Genomic DNA, 24113 nt, shown 5'->3' with positions numbered 1-24113 from the left:
TGTGGTCTACGAAGAGCTAGGTCTGGAATACACCGCAGACATATTTGCTTTATGCCCCCTACTGATGGAGCTCGATTTGGGTCAAGAGAGAGAGAGAAACAGAGATTAATTGTATGATTTTGAGGGATTGAATAAGCCTAAAGGGTGGACTCGAGATTCCCTGGCTAAGATCTATAAAGTCTGTATTCATCAATTTGGGCCGCCCTGAATTATTTGACATCCACTGCACTCATGGTTAAATCAGATTTGGATTGGACAAAAAAAACATTTTTGTCCCATGAATGGGTAAAAGCGAAGCAAGGGAACTGTGAAAACCTTTCATTCATGCTTATGCTTGGAGAACTTTTTCTCAAATGTACTTAACTTTGGTGACAAAAAAGAACCATTGTTTCTTATTAACCAGATTCAGGTGAAACCTGACACACGGTCTTCTGCCTAACCCAAGGGCTTGGCATTTACTGGAAAGTCTGGGCCCGTGTGACTAATGTATTTTCTGAACAGGACATCATGCAATGGATCATGTTTTATGAAGATCAGCAAAACAAGTATGTTGTATCTTTGCTGAAAGGCATGAACTTTACTCAAGTCAGACCAGCGCAGACTTATTTGCCAATGTTACGGAATGAATTTGCATATTTTAATGTTGCTTGTTTCGTAAAAGGTGCTGTCAGGAAGGGAGCCATGCTGGGTTTTTAAGGTTTTTTTGGGCAGAGGAGTTGGCCTAACAGCTAGGGTGGTCGTCCTCGAATCCGGGGAACTGGGTTTGAGTCTCAGCAACGACGCTTAACATCCTGTGATTCTGGGCAAATCACTTAATCTCCCCATGCCTAACAAAAAATGAACATGTCCTCATGTAACGTAACTGGTGATATATAAAGCGCTCCGATACCTGATTCAGGTCAAGTTCGCGCTATATAATACGCAGTAAAAATAAATAAAGTGGTTGACGATTTTATGCTTGTTCTTTTCAGATTTTATTATAAAACCAAAATAAGGAGTATGATGATGATTAGTATTGTGGATGGACAGTCTTCCCCAGTAGCTAAAATCACAACGAACAAAGGGGTTAGTGCCCTTTAAGTAGCTGGTTCTATAGCATTTTTGGAGGAGGTAGGATGAGAGGTAATAAAAGGAGAGAGCGGGAATTATAATGGACACAGTGGGGAGGGAGACTAAATCGAAGGGAGCTTGGAGAAAGAGCTAGAGTTGACGGTGAGAGAAATCTGGACAGTACTGAATTTGATATCCTGGTACACTGCTGCAGAGCTATTAAAGAAGACCAGAGATACCCCTTGTGAGTCAGGAGACTGGTTCCTCCCAGGTCCCTCCTATGAAGCCTCTTTCCAAAGCTTACACCGATCCATGGGTCCACATTTTCTGGTCTTTTAGTATGTGGTATTCGCGGAGAATGAATGTGCCACATTCATCAGGCTGCTGTGCAGAGCTTTTTTCGAATGCTGTTTTCAGACCACTGGTCAGCCACCAGGTTTGAAAGGGACAACAAAATTTCCAAGTTCCTCAGCGTGCACTGGCTTCCTAGATCAGTGGTGCTCTTCTTGGTCAGTAAACTGTTTTGTTCAACTTTATCAGCAAACACATATTTCAAAGGGATTACTCCTCCACAGAGAGCGTCATAAATAAACGGTGAAGGAGCTGGGTTAGCAGCCTACCTTTACCTCAAAATCACACTTACCGTTTAGTCCTTTCACCTAGTTTGTGCGCTCTTCTTTTTGTAGCATTCTTTAGATTCCGTGCTTTGGCTAGTGGAGATCCAAGCGCCGACATAAACCACATGGGATTGAGAGCAGTCGGGTCAACAACAAACTACCTGGGTGGTTGTGTCTGGGACGGGCCGCAAATAAGCCTCATTGAAGGGTTAAAGGGTGAAGATGAGAAAATTAAAAACACATGGCTTAAAGTGAAGAAACAAAAAAAACTGACATGGCCAGCGTTGACCACATCATACCCTTTTTAGGGCTCGGCCTACGTCACCACTTCGTCAGAAGTGGGGCGGAGCTCCGAGCCGTTTTGTTATGGGGCTCAGAATAGTGTAGCAAAAATTCCTCAGTGCGTGAGATTTTTCAGTAGTTATTTTTGCCATCTGCATGGTAATTGGTCCTCGCGGTACTGTGTTTGTAGTAGTCTTGACGCAATAGGCCAAATATATTTTAAGTTCGGCACTTCCTGCATATTCTGTGCGGTTATGCGCAGGGGAGTGTAATAAATTTTCAATTACGAGCTGTCACAGTTCCGCGGTAATAGAATCCAGATGGTCGGGGCGCGTTCACTAATCTGCAGTGAGTTTGGTGGGCGTGCGTTCATCTGCATCCTTTCATGTGTAAGTGTTGGCCTCTGAAGAGCTGGCTTGGTCGTGCGATAAGAAGTAATTAACACAAAACAGATGTTCCCTTCAGTTTTATGAGGGCAGGAGGGCTTTTGTTTCTGTCAATATAGTTTCGTTTCTGCATTTCAGTTACTAACTTCACATGTTTTTAAAACTAAACATTTGTTGTCTTATGACTTACATCAGTGTGTTCTTAGAACCATCTATAGACATAGGTCAGTCTAATACTGAAAACTGCATGTAGGAAACACATGCACAAGCATCACAACAACTTTGTGGCGCAGCTCTCCTTGTCAGTGTATATGTGTATCGCAGTTCTCTTTAACATTTATTTTTTTGTCCATTTACTGCAGCTAAAATGTTCAACAAACATTAAGTAGCCTATCCTGGCAGTCTAATACTGAAAACAGCATGTGGGAAACACATGCACAAGCATCACAACAACTTTGTGAGGCAGCTGTCCATGGCAGTGTATATGTGTATCGCAGTGCTCTTTAATATTTATTTTGTTGTCAATTCACTGCAGCTAAAATGTTCGACAAACATTAAGTAGCCTATCCTGGCACTCTAATACTGAAAACAGCATGTGGGAAACACATGCACAATCATCACCACAACTTTGTGTATATGTGCATCGCAGTGCTCTTTAATATTTATTTTGTTGTCAATTTACTGCAGCTAAAATGCTTTTTTTTTTTTTTACATTTTAATGCACATGAATAGTCTGAGCAGAGTTCATCTTTTTAGTACCAGTATAACGCATGTACTCAAGAATCAGCAACTAACAGTGAACAGTTACAGGAAATGTCAGTCACAGAACTACATCATTCCAGTGTCCCTTCTCCTTACTAACAAGCGCCAAGAGACCACTGCATGTTTACTGTGAGCTACACAACTGATCATCACTATTATTGTATTATTATTACTGTTGTTATTGCATTAGTTGTGTGATGGGGCTGTGAAGAGGAATGCACTACATACACATAATGCAATCTACGTTTCCAACACAGGAGTACATATTTTCTGTAAAGTAATAGATGGTTCCTGCTTCTGACTGGTGAGGCAGTGAAAAGTGTGCGGCCGGCGCGATATCTATTTATGCTTCAGGGACTTGGACACATCCGTGCTCAGCATCCCTGCAGTATTGATCTGTTTCAGAGCAGCAGTTCACGACAGCCTCAATGCACACAAATACTCCTGTCAGGTGACCAGACTATTCCTGCCCATCTTCCTGGACTTCAAAAGAGGGTGTAAAGTGACAGTGAGTGCAGAGTGACTGCAGAGACAGTATGTAAAGACGCAGGGTGCACATTGTGTGAGTGTGCAGGATAAACAGTGTGTGACTATGCAAGGTGACATTGGGAGTGTGCGGGTGAGCAGTGTGTGAATGTGTAAGGGCAGTGTGTGAGTGTGCAGAAAACACCACACACACACATACACCACACACACATACCACACACACACACACACCATACACACACACACCATACACACACCACACACACATAACACACACAAACCACACACCTCACTCTCTCAACACCACACACTCGTCACCACTCACCACAACACAGTCACCACCACACACTCACACCCCCAGGCTCACCCCCACAGACTCACCATCACACACTCACCACTACACAGAAAACAACACACACAACAACACACCCCCAGCCGTCAATGAATGCTTTCACCAGGCACAAACACCAACAACCATCAATGTACGTTTTCACCCAAAAAAAACACGACCCTGCATCAGTGCCGCTAAACACCCACGCACACAACAAACAATGTCAGTGCAACTTTCACCAAACACACACACACACCAACAGCTGACAGTGCACCAGCCACTCTTTCAATTGGCACAATCATCAACAGCTGTCAGTGCACCCTTTCACCAACCACACGCATTACCATCCAGCTCTGTACGCTTGACAGCCACACTCAGTAACAGCTCTTATTGCACGCTACCACCAGTCATACACACCTCAAGCCACCACTACACGCTTCCACCAACCACACACACCAACAGCCATCACTGCACAATTCCTACAGGCACACACATCCACCACACATCAATGCACACACCAATTGACAACGCATCCACCAATTAATATTGTACCTATCGCACTATGCTGCACTTTACCTTTTAAAGATAATGCGTTAAAGTGCAGCATGCCACCATTGATAACATTCCAATACAACACACATATCTCCAACACACACCACATGCTTCCACTCCAAAACACATGCCTAAAACACATTGCCATTTACAATGCCATTATCTCAAACTCAAACAAACCCGAGCCCTAATGCATTCCTAATGCTTATTTTTCTTAAGCAATGTTGTACTGCTGTGCAATGTTGAAAGAAGCAACAAGCAACAATGAAGGATGGAGGGCTGACGACCGGGGAAGTAACAATAAAAAGAGGAGGGAAGGTAGGTGTATTTGCAAGTAAGGACGCCTGGATAAGGAAGGGTGGGGGCAGCAACACAAAGAAGGGGTGGGTGGGAGGGAAAACAAGAAAGCACCACAAGCAACAAGTTACAAAAAAAGTAGTACCTCAATCACAGTGCAAGCAGCGGAGAGACCCTAATTAAGAAGACTCAATCTCTGCAAGGTTCATGCACCAAAGAAGAAACCGGAAGTGACGCCTGGCTCACGCTCTCCAATTAGGACGCAGCAAAGAAGAGTGACGCTGAAGCTAACCAAAGGTAAGTAGTGGGCGGGCTCCAAGCTCATTTTCGTAAAAAATGTCTCGCAAGCCGGACACATGCGCTAGCAGGATCGACCCTAAAAGGTTGATGGAGCACCTGATGGTGGCTCTGTGAGAGGAGTCGTCTTTTGTTATAATGATATGGAATGGGTATGTCAATGTGGAATCCGGACGCGACCTCTTTCGAGGCATAAACAAGTCTGGCATTGAGTGGAAGCCGGAACATACACCAGTGCACAACTCAAAGCGGGTTTGAGGTGCATAGACTGGCCATTGGATGAATCTGCTAGCAGTAACAGGACTGGAGGTCCCTGCAGATCTTTGGGGCACAAAGGCATGCAAGAGGGAGCCAGGATAGTGCAACATGGCCTCCCTGAAGTCCTCGATCTTTTGCAACACTTCCAAAGACTCAGAGAAATCAGGGTGCATCATTCCACTGTCAGAATCGGTTCCTCAGTGGATTGGAAGCGAGGTGGGTGGCACGTTGATGCCCTCCAGACTTCTTCGCAGACAAAGTGGTCAGATGGGGACAGGTCTTGCTTGGCCTTTGCATTTCCACTTCTTTTTAGACATAGACTTACTTGCAGACTTTGACTTTGATGATGACCTGTTGTGGGAACAGTCTTAGGAGTGGGAGCATGTCAACACTCCCTACTTTGAGCCAGAGTGAGACTTTCAAGGTTTCGGGGACATACAGCTTTACTTCACGGTCCTTCAGTTTCATGAGGGCGCCCTCCTCACATGACTTGTGCCCAGAGCTAAAACACCAAAGGAACACATCTTGGGGGTCTGTAACAGACATTGGTTTGCTACAGTGAGTGCATGATCTTTGGAAGGGACACTAGTTTGAATTTTTGGAGAAGAAACAACTTGGCAAAACTTTCTTCAAATGCCGAAGAAAAAGATGAGTGTATCCCTGTCTGAATGTGCTGAAAGAAAGGAACTGACGTCAGTACAAAGGGTATACAACCTTTACAACGAAACTTTTACAACGACCTACCATTACAACGCAACTTTTACAACGCAAACTATTACAACGCATTGCTCTGGGGGGCGCTCTAGGATAGGGAATAGGTTAATTTACTATCCAATAACCTTCCCTACTATCCACGGGGACTGGAGTTGGAATAGTAAATTAAACTATTCACTATCCAGCGCCTAAAAGCATTATGCGTTGTAATGGTATGCGTGGTAAAAACCGCGTTGTAAAGGTAGGAGTTTTAAAAGTATGCGTTGTAACGTCATACATCCGTACAAAGGAGTGGTGTCTGTATCAGCTTCATTCCGTCACTTCTGGGGTGGAACAAAATCAAATCGGAGCAGCATGTCACCACCTACCAACATGCTGGAGCACTGCTGTGAAAAGCTTCCTGATCTAGTCTAGCACCTGGGGATTATTCTAAAGGTAAGGAATATGTGGTTAGAAGTATCCATCAGAAAAACATTTGGTTCAAGTTGCAATTTTGGCGACAGGGAACACACAAGACGAGGAGACGAAACCTGGAGGCTGTGGCTCCGGGGGCAGCCCGGGGCCAGCGGAGTGTGGACCGCTGGTGCATTGTGGCGGTGGAGGACGTTGTCGGCTAGAGCCACCTGCCACCGGGGTCCCTGCCGGGTGCTGAGGGGGTCCCTGGTGCACTTGAGCTGGGCACCTGCCAGGGGTGGCAGACTGGTCCACGGTGCTGCCGCTGGGGTGATTGGATGCAGAGTCTGGTGATCGGCGAGGGATTGCGGCCTTGAGCAGAGTGCCCTGCTCAGACGGGAAGCGACCACAGTCTGATGGTTGGATGGCCGCAGCGGCCGGTCTGCCTCCCCCACCCGGGCCTCGATTGCCAGTCCCGCGCATGAAGAGATGAGCCTGCAGGAAGCAATAACAGACCTGGGCGTCCTAAGACTAAGGCCTGCATTCACACTGCGTTCCTTGGCCCCTTGCCTCTTCCCCTAGCCATTGACTCTGTTTTGCACTGCGGAGGGCGGAGCGGGCTGAGCCGTACCGCCTGCGTAAGGCGAGCTGTGAGGACTGTCTGCATCCCATTTAGTCGATGCTGGGCCAAGCCTGAACACCCTTGTGATCGGTCCTTGCTGTGGAGCGGAAGACAGGATGTAGGTGAGACCACCACCTGTTTCATAAGTGCTTGCCCCCCCAATCTACTGACTGTAGGCGCTGGTCCTCGTACTGAATTAGTTATGGGAGGTCGCCTTGAGGTCTGCCTGGCATAATGTCTCTGCTGCGTCCCCATGCATGGGGGCGATAGGCAGGGGGCACCCAGTAGCCGCGGGTGGCAGGAGTGGGGTCACCCAAGGGTCTGGCATAAGTCCTGAAGAAGTCAGCTTATTGGCGGCTTGCGGATGTGAGCAACTGAGGGCTCACCGCAGGGACGATGAGTGCTGGGCCATTGGTGGATTGGGATCTGACGGCTGTGGAAGGAGACCACCCCTCCTGCGGAACTGAATCGTTGGGCTTAGGAGCACACTCCAATGTGGGGACCATGGGCAAGGACAGGCCGACGTGCTCGCATCTTGCCAATACCATCACGCAGTAAACGACTCTGCGACAGCAGCCACAGAGACTTATGAGACAGGTTGGGGCGGATAATGCAGAGGGTTTCCCTGAGAGGGAACAGAAACCCACCAGGGCTGAGCTGCTGATCGCCATATAGGGATCACAGTCTGTTCTGGAAAGTAAAACTGAAACTGTCTCCATTGGGATCAAACTCCTTGGGGCCGATTTAGGGAAGGTACAAGGTCACTACAGCAGAAGGTAACATAGAACACTTGGAGTGTGAGGAGGCGGCACTTAAACGACAAATGGCGCAGATGTCCAGGATCTCTGGGGAGCTAGAGCATAGAGTAGAGGATGCACAGGGTCGCACTAGACGCAACAATATCTAGGTCTGGGGTTCCGGGACAGGGCGGAGGGGACCCCAGCAGAAATGTCCTCAAGAATTGGCTGAGGGTTGCAAGGACTGTCGGACTTTATGGTGGAGAGGGCCCACAGGGCCTTGGTGCCTCCCCTCGTCGGCCCCACAAGCGTCCTAATTGTCAAAATCCTAAACTACCACGACAGGGACTGCGTGCCTCTCGAAAACAGTGGGTGCCCCTCTCAGAGAACTGTAGGATTGCCATTTATCTGGACTATTTCAAAATGGTGCAGGAGTATCGCAAATCCTTCCTGGCTGTGAAGCAAAAGCTGAGGATGCTACAGCTAAAATGCATGCTCCTATACTCCTCGAGGTATTAGGTCCTCTCGCAGGGGAGGGCACACTTTTCTAACCACCCTGAGGACGAGTGGGATTGGCTGGAGACTTGGGACCATACCAAAATCCATCATCCTGATGGCGGCACCTAGAGAAGCCCGGGGTCACGGCCCCGGAGGAGACCCCAGCCATAACCGTGCCAGAGGTTCTGGCCCGTCTGATTCCCAGCGAGTGATGATTTGCGTTGATGGAACCATGCAACTACATGGCACTGGAGATACTGAGGTGGTGCCGGAGAGTGGGGCTCAGGTTCATGGAAATGCTGCAGAGGCCAGGGCATCGAACTCTGCAATAGACTTTGTGCCAGACACACTGGTCACCCCCGAGGTGGGGAATGGTGAGAGTGCTGGCGCCGACCGCAATGCTTCCTTTATTGTGTGATTGCTTGACTGTTGGCAAGTGTGTCTGATGTATGTGCTGTAAGCTGCTGGCGCTATAAGTGGCTGGCCGATTGCTTCTATTGTGTCGGGCCTCAAAGATAGCAGCACTTGGGGCCCGGTAGGGTGCACTTGGTCAAGGACTGTAAGGTATGGAGCAATTTCCTATTTGGGCTCGGTCTTGTCCCCGGATTGCGGTCAAGACTCTTTGCACAATGGCGCGCAGGTGGCTGGGTAGCTTTTTGTATTCACTTCGTCCCAGTTGGACGGGCGGTGATGTTGTGCGGGTTCTGGCACATGAGTGGATAGGCATTTATAGTTGGTTCATTGTAATATGCGGAGGATGGGGTGGGATGATGTTTGGTTTCCGCAGTTTGAAGTTGTTTTTTGCAGTGCTTGGCAATGTGCGTGGTACCAAGGGGAGCACCCTTCGGGTACTCTACCTAGTTGATGGGGGAGATTTTAGATTATGGAGCTGGAATGTCAGGGGATTAGGTCCTTTACAAAACGATGCAGGGTGCTCACTTTCCAGAAACGACACAACATTAGGGCTGCATGCTCCAAGGAAACGCATCTGGACGATGCAGAGGTCACTCACCTAGCCAGGAAGCGGCGGGGTCAGGATTCTATTCCTCCCATTCTACATAAGCTAGGGGGGGTTTTAATCTGGGTGGCACCTGGGAGTCCATTCGCCACAACTTATGTTGAGGCGGATGTGAAGGGTAGATATGTATTGTTGCAGGGGACTCTAGATGGTAAGCCGCTGACTTTATTTAACACATATGCCCCTAAAACAGCGTCCCCTTTTATTTTTATGGCAATGCAGGATTTAGTTGTGCAGTAGGCGGAAACGCCTATCATCTGGCTGGGCGACTTTAACTGAGTGTTGGATGCGGGTGTGGATCGAACGCTGCATAGAGGGGGTACTAAGCCCCACATGACTGCCGCACTTACTGCTGTGATGAGCAACATAGACCTGGTCGATGTCTGGTGTGCTTGTCCTTCCGCATGGCAAGTGTACACATGCCACTTGCTGACTCATAATACGTATAGTAGGCTGGACAGGGTCCTGGTGGAAGGGGTCCCACGGGCTGAGGACATAGGAAGTGCGCCAGGTATATCACCTCCTGTCTGCTCCATGCTGAAATGGGGGGGCCTGTGTGGAGGGAGATGATGTGGAGAATATCAGGGGACATACTCACTGAGCCGTTTGGGAAGGATGCACTCTCCCGGGCTCGGACGGACTATCTGGACCTCAATTGGGGCTTGACTTCATATAGAGCTATGGAATGGGAGGTGCTCAAGGCTGTGCTGCGGAGCACCTGCTTGGGTGTGACCTGTGGGGTGAGGAGTCAAATCAGGCGGAGCTGGGGAGGGACAAGGCTTCCCTGGCTGCATGGTAAACCCGGGACCAGTCCTGCTTGGAAGTATGGAAGGGAAGGGGGGGGTGGACTGGAGATGAGGAGGTGAATAGCAGACATCTGGGACCGCCTAGACAAATATATCCTAAAACAGCATAAGCAGTAGTTCCATAGGGAGGGTGACAAGTAGGACAATTGTTGGCCTGGATCCTGCGCAAAGAGCAGGCCGCACCCCTGACAACACATCTGGTGGTGCCGTGCGGTTCCAGCATCACTACCAGGGCGGGAATCGTGGGCGTGTTTCGGGACAATCTGAAACGGGATTATACTGCTGACCCTGGAATAGGCCCGCTACAGGCTGTTCCTGGAGGGGTTGGTGCGAGTAGGAGGATGATGACCTTGACGCGCCACACCCATTGACCTAGAGGAACTACACGCTGCACATGTTGCCATGGGCCAAAACACCGGGTGGGGATGGATTCCCAGTTGCTTTTGTCCAGGATTTCTTGGCTGTGATCACGCAGGGCCAGCTAGACATTTTCCTTGAGGCCAGGAAGAATGGTATGTTGTCCCTCCACAATGCGGGATGGGGACATGCGTATGCTACTAAAACCTGGCGGTTACAAGGCTTATTCAGCGGCGTATAGGCCGCTTACAATTATTCATTCTAACGTGAAGGTCCTGTGCAAGCTATTAGCCAATCGCTTGAACCCCCATATGACTGGCTTGGTCCACGGGGAACAATGTGGGGGTAACCCAGGCCGTAACACTGGGATGAATCTTCGGCAGTTGTCCCATGTTCTTCTTGAGTTTGAGCATCGCTGGGAAGACATGGCCGTGGTCTCAATTGATCAAGAAAAGCCTTTGAAAGAGTGGACTGGGGTTATCTGCTGGAGGTCCTGCGGATCATGGGGTTTGGCCCACAAATCCAGGGCTGGATACGATTACTCTACAAAGAGCCCAGTGCCAGATTGCCGGTGGACCAGAGCTGCTCACAGTTGGGTTCTGTTTGGGGATGCACCAGGGCTGCCCCCTATCCACGCTCCTCTTTGTGCTGGTAATGGAACCACTGGCAGTCTGGGCCAGGCAGGAGCTGCAGGATTGGGGTATACTAATAGGTGAGGTACGGCATATTAAAAATCGCTGTAAGTGTCCGACACGGTTTTACCTCAGCTCCCCCCGGGAGTCAGTGCCGATCCGGTTGCAAATATTGGACGACTTTGAGACGGTCAGGCCTTCGGGAAATTGAAGCAGGTCACTGATGTTCCCGCTTACCTCGATGGTCGGCAACTCCAGTGGAGAGGCTGCCTGACAAAGGTTTGTGCTGGTAGTTGGTGCAGTTCTGTTACCTAGGCATTCAGGTCTTGCATTCTCGGGCACAGCAGCTACACCTGATCACAGGCAGATTGTGGGGGCTTTGAGAACGTCTGTTGCTTTCTGGAATACACTTGAACAGTCATTAATGGAACAGCACGCAATCTCTAAGATGGTTCTTCTTCCACGCTGCTTATATGCCCTTCAGAATTCTTTGTTCCCCGTCAGCCAGGGTGTTTCAGGAATTAGACTCCATCCTAATTTCTTTGCTCTGAGCGGGGAGGCGCAGTAGAGTGGCATTGACCACACTGATCAGGCCTTTTGGTGAAGATGGCCTGGAGGCACCTTAACTGGATCTGTATTATTATGTTGCGCACATGCAGCAGTATACGGCTCGCTGGCTAGACTGCAAAAACAGCTGGGAAAAGTGCATGATTGCAGGAATGATCGTGGTCGGGCATTTGCTGCAGATTTTAATGGAGGGGGCTGGGGCCCCATATTGTGCGCCATAGGTGGTGCAAATTTGGCAACCTTCATCACCGCAGTGTTGCGTCCTGCTCCATTCCATTGGGAGTTGCCGGTGTGGATATTGGCACCGGTCTGACAACTGGCAGCTCATATGTCCTACCAGGCTTGGAGAGACTGGGGCTGTGCTATATTGGGAGATACGTACACTAACGAGAACTTCCTCACCTTTGAGGATGTTCAGATGGAGTTCACTGGGTCCAGGCCATTTTTTGCAAGACGCAGTCCTGGTGGAGGTGACCAGGCAGACCTGTCCCTCGGTCATCTGACTTTGTGGCTCCACCTCTGTTGAGATGTAGGTTGGGTAGCCGTTTGATCTCGTTGCACTATAAAGACATGAGGGTGGACACTCAGCTACGGGCTCGTGCAGCCTGGGATGCAGACCTGGCAACACCTCTAGAGGACATTGTCTGAGCACGTGTTTGTGAACTCAAGCAAACAGTTTCTTGCAATGCCAGATTCGAGCTCATACACTATCATTTTTTACACCACACGTAACTAACCCACAATACCCATCACTGCATCTCTCATGCCCAAGCCGCCTTGCCCTTGCTCTTGAACTCCGGGGCAGATTTCCTCCACTTGGCCTGTGGCTGCCGGGCTGTTCAGAGCTATTGGCACCAGATGGTCGGGGAGCTATTGTGAGCTGCTTCCTTCCTGCTGGCAGCGACTGTGCAGTGTTGCTTGTTAGGAAACATCAACAGGCCCTGGGGTTGTCACATAGTTGTACAAATTTATAAGCCATCACTGGTGGGTGCCAGGCAGAGTAGGGTGGCCATTACGTGGATGGGACTGTGTCCTCCAGAGGTGTCTCACTGGCGCAGGGATGTGGCAGAATGGACGCTAACCGAGGAACACCACATGAAGTTAAACAGGAATGATGACAAGGTGGGGGAGGATCTCATTGTTTGGCTGAGTCTGTGTGATTAGTTCTGGGATCCCGATTCCACAGTGATGAGTGAAGATGGGGGAGGCTCTGATGGCACGGCTCTGCCTGCCTCAGCTGAACAGCCTCCATGAGACAGGACTGGTTGAGCGAGCTGGGTAGTTGTTTTACGTTTTTGAATGCCCGGATATTATCTTTATGTGCAACTATCAATTATTCTCCGGAGGTGCTGCAGGGGTTTAGACCTACTTATCCAGTGGACAAAGTAAACATGAAAACTTGTTGTCCTGGACTCCAAACAAGGTCACAGGTACAACAGACAGAAGAGTAACATAGGAGGAAGTAAGGCTACTGGAGGCCATATGAGCTCTTTTAGTTGGTTAAATATACAGCTTCTCTAAAAAGATCATATACAGCTAGATCCATGCTACGTCTAGTCTCTTCCAAAAACACCAGAGCCAAATCTATCCCCAATGGAACCATTCCACCAACCCACATGTGCTCATGCTTGCTCCAGACCCCCTTATTCAGCCAGGCGAATACATCCGCCTAATAGGCGGAATGGAGTGACAAAGAACACTCCTCCTCAGTATTCTTTACTATCCGTTGGAGGTGCATTCCTAGTTTCAGAAATTGATTTGCTACAAAAGAAACTCATTAATGGTCTTACCCGCTGCTTGGTGTAGATTTGCCAGATTGTGGCTGCGGAGTGGATTTGCCTGATGTTTTTGGGCCACCTTCCATCTTTAGTCGCTTGGCTGCTGGTAGATTTCCAGATGCTCCTTGACGTTTCCCTGAAACCAGAATAAAAACATTGAACTGGTGAGAGGTCAAGAACTCCAGGGCTCCTGGAAACCTTTAACCACCCTGAGCCTGCAATGCCCTCTCCACCCTTCACCCTTGATCTAGTGGACCCAAAGACCTCTCCTCCAAAGTACCAACTCTGAGACCCAGGAGTGAGGACCCTTGGCAAACACAAGCAATACTTATACCTTGCTCTGTCTCACAAGGCAAGAGACTGACTTTGTCTTGTTTCAACTGAAAGTGAAAAGAGAACAAGCATTTACCTTGCTCCAGCTTGCTTGCTGCTGCCCGCAGAGTTGATGAGGTACTACTGGCATCCACTGTGGGTGTCCCAGGGCGACTGCTTGCCTTAGAGCTTGAGGCTGACCCCTTTTTCTCCTTCTTTGGCGGAGTTTTCTTTTTCTAGAATAAACAGGAATTCGGTTTGCTCTACCTGTACCAAAAATAATTGACAGCTCCTCCTCCCCATTTCAGTGTCATGATACCAGCCCCTGGTAATACCTTCAAATCCCAGGGCTGGATGACCCTCCACTCATCCAAGGAACCTAAGCACCCACATGCCTCGAGCTAGAAAAGCGGATCTATGCTCCTAACTAGATCAGGTAAAAGTATCCCCTTTCTACAATTAATACTACTCTCAAATTTCTGAAATTGACTGCAATATCTTTTTTTCATGCCTCCCTCAGGATATAAACTAACTGAAGTCTAATAAAGTATGATGTTGTTCCTGGCATGTACATGAGTTACAATGCTCACATTTTGCTGAGAAAAACAAAATACAGTTGCATATGAGCCATAATGCCTTGCCAGGGTCTGTATGTGAGAGCTTCAAAGCTAAGTTCCTGGACTTGTACAGATTGAAAAATCAGTTTCTATGTCTCTGTTATCTTACCTGTAGATTTGACAGCCCGCTAGCACATTCCTATACAGTTGTATCATCAATGGGGAAACACCATCAACAAACATCAGTTTTAACTACTGCCTTCTTTTCCTCCCCACCTACTGCTCTGCGAGTCCTCCTCCCCTTCTGGCTTCACTCATCTATTTTCATAGCATGCAAGGCATGTCAGCCTGTATGGAAAACAAAATGTGAACCCACATCCTAAAACAGTTCCTGCTCAAATGCTTGAACTGCACATGTGAGTTTAATTGGTCATCTTCTTCCAACCCACCACAGTAGAGGTGAGGTGTTCCCATATCCAAATTCACTCTGTTGTTGACATTCCTACTCAAAGTCTACAAGTGTTTTGTGAATCTATTTATTTTAAAAGTTTTATATAGCACGGACAAGATCTTTGCAGATATCAGAGCGCTTTACATAGAGGGGTACATGAGGGGGAGTAATCATACAAATAAATCAGTAGGTCAAAACAGTACAAATACGTTACATAGAGGGGTATATGAGGGGGCATATTCAGATAGATAAATCAATAAATCAAACAGTACACATAGGTTACATAAAGGGGTATATGAGGGATCATAGTCAGATAGATAAGTCAGTAGATCAAACAGTACACATGGGTGACTGCAAAGCCAATCATGTGAGCAATGAGACAACTCATACAAGTAGGCAAAGGGGTCAGGCATGTAGTACAGATCGGTGTTGAGTGTTAACAGAGTTCTAGATACTGGTTCAAGTGTATTTAGCCATGAGGATAGCTTTTACTTCTTTTTTAAAGAGTATAGTGGAAGAGATAAGCCTGGTTTCTGAAGGGAGTGAGTTCCAGATCCTAGGTGCCATACCCGAGAAGGAGCGCTTATATGTTTTTTCCTTCCGGAATCTTCGCGGTTTCAACAGAAGATGGTTTGTGCCTCTAGTGTTTCTGGTACCGCCAGAGATTGTCAGTTTCTGAGCGAGGTAGCCGGGTGATTTTAGGTGTACCGCCTTGTGTGTCATGCAGGCAATTTTCAGGTGTATTCTGGCTTCAAATGGCAGCCAATTCAGGGATTTCAAGTCAGGGGTAATGTGGGAGTGCTTTTTTGACCCAGTGATGAGTCTCGCTGCAGTGTTTAGGGAAGCTCTTAGTGGAGCGGTTGTGGTTAGGGGGAGTCCGCATAGGGCGGTGCTACCGTATTCAATTCTGGGGATGACAATTGCTTGTACTGCAGTTTGGAAGTCTTTGGCTGGGAGGAAGGGTTTAAGTTTCCTCAGAGTATTGATCTGGAAGTTCGCTCCCTTAGTTGCTTTGCTAATATGTTGCTGCATGTTGAGATTGGTGTCGAGTGTTATGCCTAAAGATTTTGCTGAGTCCACGATGGTGGGTTGGACATTGAGTGCAGTTAGGTGTTTAAGCCAGGTTTGAGTGGTGGCAATCTTAGCTGGAGGTGAGATCAGAAGGAACTCTGTTTTCAGGGCATTGAGTTTGAGGTGATTATTGGCAAGCCAGGATTGGGTGGATCTCATTGTTGAGTTCAGGAGCAGGATGTCATTGGGGGATTGCAATTTGAGATAAAGTTGGGTGTCATCGGCGTACATGTGAAAGTGTTCATTGGATGCTTGTAGCAAGGTGGTGAGTGGTTCCATGACTAGGTTGAACAGAGTTGGGGATAAAGAGGAGCCCTGGGGGACGCCTAGCGTTACAGGTAATGGCGAGGACATCAGGATGTTGCTCTTGAATTTCTGTGACCTGTTGTGAAGAAAGGAAGTGAACCACTTGAGAACAGTTCCAGATAAACCCATTCTTGTGTTTAGCAGTTCTAGCAGATTCTCATGTTTGACGGTGTCAAATGCCGAAGAGAGATCAAGAAGGATGAGGAGGCAAGTGTCATTTTGGTCTAGCATTTGAAGTGCGTCGTCAATTATGTGCGTCATGGCCGTTTCTGTGCTGTGTCCAGCTCTGAAGCCTGTCTGGTGAGGGTTGAGGAGATCAAATTGTTCAATGTGTTTAGTCAATTGTAGTTGTGCGCATTTTTCCAGTAGTTTGGCGAGAGTGGGAATATTGGTGATGGGTCGGTAGTTGTTGAGATCAGAGGGGTCGGGCTAAGAGGGGTCTAGACAGGACTAACATAAAAGCCAACATACACATTTCTTTACAATCTTTTCCAAAAACAATGAAGACAGTACAGAATGAGCCGGAGCAAGTTACCTGGATGAGCAAGGCAGAGGATGCTTCGCCGTCTATGTCACTCTCTTCTGAAGTATCAGACTCATCACTACTATCTGCCAGGATGAGAGAGAATGACAATTAGAGCAATAGGGTATAAAAGGAAGAATGCAATAGTAGAAGCAAATGCAAAGAGACTGAGATGAGCGGAGAAATAAGAAAAGTGGTGGGCACGTTGTTGATGAGAGGGTGTTCGAAGGCTTGCAAGACAGAGGAGAATGACGAATGGGATCAAGACAGAAGATGACAGATAAGTACAGAGGATGGCAATTAAACAAGACTCCAAGTTTAATTATTGATGCAGTCTTCTCCAGGTCTTTGCCACTGGGGCTTGTTTACCTAATTTAAAGTACATATCTGCTAGCTGTGATGTTGGTATGTACATAAGCCCCATATACGACTGGATCACAGAACAACAAAAACCATCCATGATGCCTTTCCTGGCATCAAAACGGAGTCATTAAAAGGATGGAATCCCTCCTTGTGTACAGGCAGCAGACGCAACATATCACCATGAAGGTAAGTAGCAAACATAAGGCCACATGTATGAAACCATTTTGCATTTGAAATGGTGCGTATCGTGAAATCAGACCGTTTTTGTATGCGAAATAGCCTTTTAAGATGTATAAAAGGCTTTGTAGTCGGAATATTAGGTAATCACAATTTTTTGTGATTACCTAAAATTGAAAATGCAAATAGGGAATCACAATTTGTGATTTTGTAACCACATGTACCAAGCATTTTCTTAATGCAAACTGTGCATTTAGGAAATGCTATTACCATCGACTCCAAGTTGATGGTAACCATGTGCAATTAAAAAAATATGCATTTTTTCAAAGTAATATGTAGCACACATGTGCCCTTGGGGCATGCGTGCACTTGACATGTGCACATTTGTTTTGTTTTATGTGCTTCAAGGGGCCCTCGGTCTGCGGGCACCCTTGGTTTTGCATTACCCAATTTGCAATTGCCAACTAGGCAATCGCAAATTAGTTAATTTAAAATCATTCGCACCTAAGGGCCTTTAGGCCCATAGGAACAAATGGAGTAGTATTACCTAGTAGTGATAACCTAATTGCAAATCTTTAGGAATCGCTATTAGGTAATAGTTATTTTCTTACATACCATTTTGCATTCCTTATATAGCGATTACCTAAAATTTGCTATTTTAGAAATGCAAAATGAATTTTTGCTACATGTGGCCCATAGTGAAGAACTGTTTTCCTGACAAATGTGGGAATTACTACAGCAAAACAACAACACAATCTTCTCATTTGTTGAAAAACCAGTCAAGCCATGTTTTGTATTGGGCTGAGGAATCCAATACTCTCATGCTCCTTTTGTTTAAGGATAATGTAAGCTTATATAAAGCACGGTGAACTGTGCAGTGCAGTGGAAACAACTCAATCCCAGAGCAGGCACATCAATTGCAGTAGCAGTGCAACATTCCCCAACACACAGTAGGGGCCATAGCGATCATCGTGTAGCAGGTGTGGTAGCATAGGTAAGAAAGGGTGCGAGTGGCACATTGCACTCGAGTTGTTTTCTAGCCAACAGTGGCCCATTAACCTACTTTACCCACCTTGCTCAAATGTACTCGGGAAAACATCTGCTTCCCAGCGAAATCCTCTTAAGGAAGGTGGACTCTCTCACAAAACAACTCAGAGGGTAGCTAGTGATGAAAATGGGTAGTGCCAATGGAGAAAATGGGCGACATGAGTGGGAAACAGCATCTAAAGAAAGACTTTACGGCCCCATTTTTTTTTTTAACGATTTAATAAATTAAGCACTGGTTGCGGTTAACCAGTGAAAGCTAAACTGTCTATTCACCAATGCGTTATCACAATACTTACCTTGAAACCAGAGAGGCTACAAATGTGCTTTACCGAAGCTCTTGCAGTACCAGGTACATCTTATTAAGTTCGTTGCCTACAACATTAATTTCGCAGCATCTTATTTATGGTTTCAAAGCTCCCACCATATAGTTACATCTGGAATGGTTCACAGCGTTATGGGCCTGAAAATGAACGGTGGGCATTGAAAGAGAATTGGGCTTTAACCAGACTGTGGGACTGGCATTCTAGAATCTTATGTGATACAGGGACATCAGATAGTCTTGTAGACACACACGATCAGCTCTTCGCTTTCCTCAAACCTGCACCCCTCAGGTCGCATATGCATCTATAACAGATGTCCAACTGCAAAGCCAGTGTTATAGGAAACTAAATGGCTCTTTAAACAATTGATTGATTATAGATGAACTTGCTTTACATAGATTGGATGAGGCTGCAAACCAGAGGAGGCGGTTCGAAAGAAATATTGTTGCAAAATACATTCCTCAATGACACTTGCACCCAAGTGTGCACTAGTCTGAACAGCATTGATCTACAAAGGTATGGGTGGAGGGAGAATAGATGTAGTTCTCTTACACATGCACATCAATGACATTTTACTTAGGAATGCTTTTATACCTACCTCTCCCCTTGTTGAGCCCATTGGTAGTAGCATAGACCTCAGATTATTGTCAAAATCATATGCACCAAGCATTCTTCTTGAAAATCTTGCCTTTGATGTGGCAGCCTGTACCTCTGAATCCTGGTACAAAGACCTCACAACTGAGGGCATTTCTTACAACTGCCCTTTTGTCAGTGCAGTGCGGCAATGTCCTTCTGGTATGCAGTTATCAAATTTAATAGGCAACAGTGACCTTGGGCGCCCACTGTTCTCGCATGGAAACAAAACATGGATTGGTGCATGTTTAGAGAGAAGACAGTATACGTTGCACGTGGCAGGCCTCGTAAATGGGGTAAGGTCTGGGACCAGTGGCACTCTTACCGGGGGTGAGATATGTACGCCCCCCCTCACGGACCTAGAGACTAACCCTTCTCCCCCCTAACCCGATGTTTCCACCGTTGGTTTTAAAAATTCCTCCTGCTTCGAATTTCCCTCTCCTTTTCCCCTCCCGTGTTGCTGCCAATTGTACTCCACCTGTATGTCTTCATCCCCTGCAGAGCGCCAGACACTTATATGATTGTATTGCCTTGTGTATTTTTTCTTTTTCATTGTTTATGTTTTATTTCAAATAAAAAGAAATATTTAAAAAAAACAGTGACCTTGGGAAGACTGCAAGCATCCGATTAATGTAAAAATAGTACATGCTATTAGGGATGAAAGAAGGACATTATGGTTTCTTTGGAAATCGAACTCACTGGATGTGCAGAAGTAATTGTCACAAACTGTGTTCCAGGAAAGGAAATTAAAATCACACGCGCATGGACTGAAATAGGGCACCTATACACTTTGAAAAGCACACTGTTAGGCTCACAATGTACTGGCTGTTGACCTGCAGGCAATTTCCTTTTCCAACACAAAATTACTAAGTGTTTTCCCAAACAGGTTTTTTTTAGTGCACTCCAAGAGGCAGGGTCTACACATGCCTAATTCAAGCCAAGTGATGAGTCCGAGATCTCTCCAATTTGGAAGTTACCCCTATTAACACGGTAACTCTTGCCAGTGAAGACTCTCAGTATTATTCAAAATGTCTTATTTGTTAACAGCTTCATTATTGGAAGTAACAAGTGCATTTATTTTCAAAGCCCTCTAGAATTCGTAGGGCAGTCTTGTTTCGCTCTTTTTTCCTCAGTTTAAGTTTGAAATTTGATAACCTTCCTATGCTGCTTCCTAAATCTAAAAAGAAAACAAAATCCTCATTGCACGCCCTGGATTCCTATTTTCCAACGAATCCAGCTAAGTCTATTAGAACAAGATTGCATTGTATCACATTAGTGGCTACAAAGAAGGTTGAACAAGTAAAAACTATAAATTCAATAGACTTCATTGTGCTCTGTAAACATTAATAGAAGTGCATCACCTTTGACAGTTATTACATTAAAACAGTACTGGAATGTCTGTTACAATTGAAGTTATCTTCTTGTAAACCAGGTCCCAGTTCAAATACTTAAACAGGTTGCAGGTTTATATGTACATGGTCTGTTACAAGTTGCTTACAGGACCACCATACCAGGGGCAGCATCTTGCCTATTGAGCCCAATATCGTACTGCCAACCTAGCCCCACAATAACTCCCTAGCAGTGTATGGTCTTATAAGCAAAGATGAGCATAGAAGGAGCTATAAAAAGTAGCAATTTTTAACACAGTTCCTCTCCTTAGACAATAGTAAAACCAAGTGTTGTAGGTAGTAAGTTATAGGATGCTTACTAGAACACCCCACAAGGAGCAGCATCTGTCCTCATCCCACCCTCTTCTACTGCCAGCCAATGACTGTTCCTATTGGGGTAGGATCAAGGCTGATTTGCACATCGCTGGGTCTAATCTGAGGTAGGATTGTGGGCAAAAAAACCATAAGGGCTGGGATGTGGCCCCGAGGAAATTACCAGTGGCAGAGATTAATTCAAGCATCCCACCCATCATTCTTGTGTTTACTTCCGCCCAGGCACACAGTCACTCACAAACTTTCCATGATCCCATAAGTTGGCTGAGTACAGCAAGGAATGCTTTACAAGAACAGCAGATTGCAACACTGCTACTCTTATTCTCTGGAGACTGAGACAACGCCCAGAAGCACAAGTTACTACTTGTGTAACGATATATCTGTAAGAGACATTAGTTAGTGATAGATTCCTTACCTTAGAATATCCCCAGGCGTCAGACTGGATCCGGAAATTTTTGCGTAGCAGTACCCTTGCGCGCCGGTAGGTGTCGTCTGTGGCTCCGCGTCCGTCGTCGGCATCGTGGGTGCCGTGATGATGTTGTCGGAGTACTTAGACGCCGCCTCCGCGTGCTGACGTCAGTTCTTAGACACAGCTTTTCCGTGCCAGAAGCACTGAGCCACGTAAAAAACCAACACTGGTGCCAATGAAACTAGGGCCCTGAAAGGGGATAACCTTAACCCTAGATATCGGTTCGCAGAACGGGGAGGATGGGTGGGTCGGTAAGGAATCTATCAAACTAATGTCTCTTACAGATGAACAAGTTACTTACCTTCGGTAACGATATATCTGTAAGAAACAGTAGTTAGTATTAGATTCCTTACCTTAGAATATCCCCAGGCGTCAGTCTGGATCCGGAAACTTTTGCGTAGCAGTACCCCTGCGCGTCGGTAGGCGTCGTCTGCAGGCGTCCCCTGCGGCTCCGCGTCGTCGGCGTCGTGCGCCGTGATGACGTCGCTGGAGTATATAGACGCCGCCTCCGCGCGCTGACGTCAGTTCTTTGCACACAGCTTTTCCGCGCCAGAACACGCAGAGCCATGTGAGAACTAACACTGGTGCCATTTGAAACTAGGGCCCTGAAAGGGATGTCCTTAACCCTAGGTATCAGTTCGCAGAACGGGGAGGATGGGTGGGGCGGTAAGGAATCTAATACTAACTACTGTTTCTTACAGATATATCGTTACCGAAGGTAAGTAACTTGTTCATCTGAAAGAAACAGGTTAGTATTAGATTCCTTACCTTAGAATAGATACCCCAGCAATACCAACCCCGGTGGTGGGTCTGCGAACCAATACAACCTACACCAGAAAGTCCTGGAGGACCGAACGACCAAAGAAGCCATCCCTCCGGACTTGACTGTCCAGGCAGTAGTGCCTCGCAAAGGTGTGCAGCGAGGCCCACGTGGCCGCCTGGCAAATGTCCTGCAAAGGGACTCCCCGGCCCAGGGCAGTAGTAGCCGCCGTGGCCCGAGTGGAATGGGCCCTCAGCCCAACAGGAGGCTCCTTCCGAGCCAAAGAGTAGCATGCTTTGATGCACAGGACGACCCACCGAGAGATGGTCCGCTTCTGTACCGCCCTTCCCTTCTTCTCACCCACGTAGCCAACAAACAGTTGGTCATCCACCCGGAGCTGGCGTGTGCGATCCATGTAAAATGAAAGCGCACGTTTTGGGTCCAGACGATGGAGCCGCTCTTCATCCTTCGAAGGATGCGGAGGCGGGAAGAAGGAGGGCAAGGTGATGGACTGCCCAATGTGAAAAGCAGAGACTACCTTGGGCAGGAAAGAAGGTCTAGTCCGAAGAACCACCTTATCAGGATGAACAGACAAGAAAGGAGGTTTAACAGAAAGAGCCTGGAGCTCACTCACTCTCCTGGCAGAGGTGATAGCCACCAGGAAGGCCGTCTTTAAAGTGAGAAGACGGAGAGGACAGGAATGAAGAGGCTCAAAGGGAGCGCACATCAGGAAAGTCAGAACCAGGTTCAAGTCCCACTGAGGCATCACGAACGGAGTTGGGGGATACATGTGCGTGATGCCCTTCAAGAATCGTAACACAATAGGGGACTTGAATAAAGATGGCTGATCAGGTAGCCTCAAGAAGGCGGAAAGGGCAGAAAGATAGCCCTTGATAGTGCCCAGAGCAGAGCCCTGCTGGGCAAGGGAAAGGAGGAAGAGGAGAACCTCAGACAGAGGGGCAGAAAGGGGATCCACAGCCTTTGCTGTGCACCATGCCACAAATCTGTTCCACCGGCAGGCGTATACCGACTTTGTGGAGGGACGCCTGGCTGTCAGAATTACATCACAGACTTCAGGAGGCAAGTCAAATGGCCTCAACTGCCGCCGCTCAATCTCCAAGCATGGAGGTGGAGACTGGACAGGTTCGGGTGGAGGACCGTCCCCTGCTGCTGCGACAGAAGGTCCTCCTGAAGGGGCAGGCGGATCGAGGGACCGACTGTCATGCTGAGTAGCTCGGGATACCAGTATCTTCGAGCCCAGTCCGGAGCCACAAGGATAACTTGGGCCCGGTCGCGCCTGATCTTCTTCAGCACTCTGGGCAGAAGTGGTATAGGCGGAAAGGCGTACAACAGACCGCAACTCCACTCGCGCCGAAAGGCGTCGCCGAGCGAGTGCCGTCTTGGAAACTCCGACGCGCGGAACTGATGACATTGCGTGTTCTCTTCTGTGGCGAATAGATCTAACCAAGGCTCTCCCCATTGCTGAAAGAGGCCTCTCGCCACGTCCGAGTTCAGACGCCATTCGTGATCCACCGAGCACCGACGGCTGAGTTCGTCCGCCCTGGCGTTCAGAGAACCTGCCAGGTGTTGAACCGTCAGAGTCACGCCCTGACGTTCCAGCCATTGCCAGAGACGCAGAGCCTCCTGGCAAAGGGTCCACGACCCCACACCGCCCTGTTTGTTGCAGTACCACATGGCGGTGGTGTTGTCCGTGAACACCTGCACTACACTCCCGTTGACAAAGGGGAGGAATGCCTTCAGTGCTAGGCGAATCGCCCGCAGCTCCAACAGGCTGATATGGAGCCGGGACTCCGCCGGAGACCAGATGCCTCTGATCTCCGCCTCTCCCAAGTGGCCACCCCAGCCCTGGAGGGACGCGTCCGTCACAACCACGTGCTCCGGTTGGGGAAGGGAGAGGGATCTGCCTCTGACCCAATCGCGGTCCGTAAGCCACCACTGCAAC

General features: G+C 47.7%; 1 protein-coding gene across 2 annotated transcripts in view; it reads right to left on the bottom strand.

Moving 5' to 3' along the window:
* GTF2F1 (general transcription factor IIF subunit 1) overlaps positions 1 to 24113 on the bottom strand; it is a 228668-nt gene that overhangs the window by 39757 nt on the left and 164798 nt on the right. For both annotated transcript variants that reach the window (XM_078685706.1, XM_078685702.1), the window contains exons 11-13: positions 16673 to 16746; positions 13850 to 13988; positions 13453 to 13576 (exon numbers count right to left, since the gene is read on the bottom strand). In XM_078685706.1, coding sequence (XP_078541832.1) covers positions 13453 to 13576; positions 13850 to 13988; positions 16673 to 16746 — 337 coding nt within the window. The remainder of the gene's footprint in view (positions 1 to 13452; positions 13577 to 13849; positions 13989 to 16672; positions 16747 to 24113) is intronic.

Source organism: Lissotriton helveticus, chromosome 1_1 (assembly GCF_964261635.1).
Source record: "Lissotriton helveticus chromosome 1_1, aLisHel1.1, whole genome shotgun sequence".
In the NCBI taxonomy this organism is placed as follows: Eukaryota; Metazoa; Chordata; class Amphibia; order Caudata; family Salamandridae; genus Lissotriton; species Lissotriton helveticus.
This window is presented reverse-complemented; position numbering and strand designations above follow the sequence as displayed.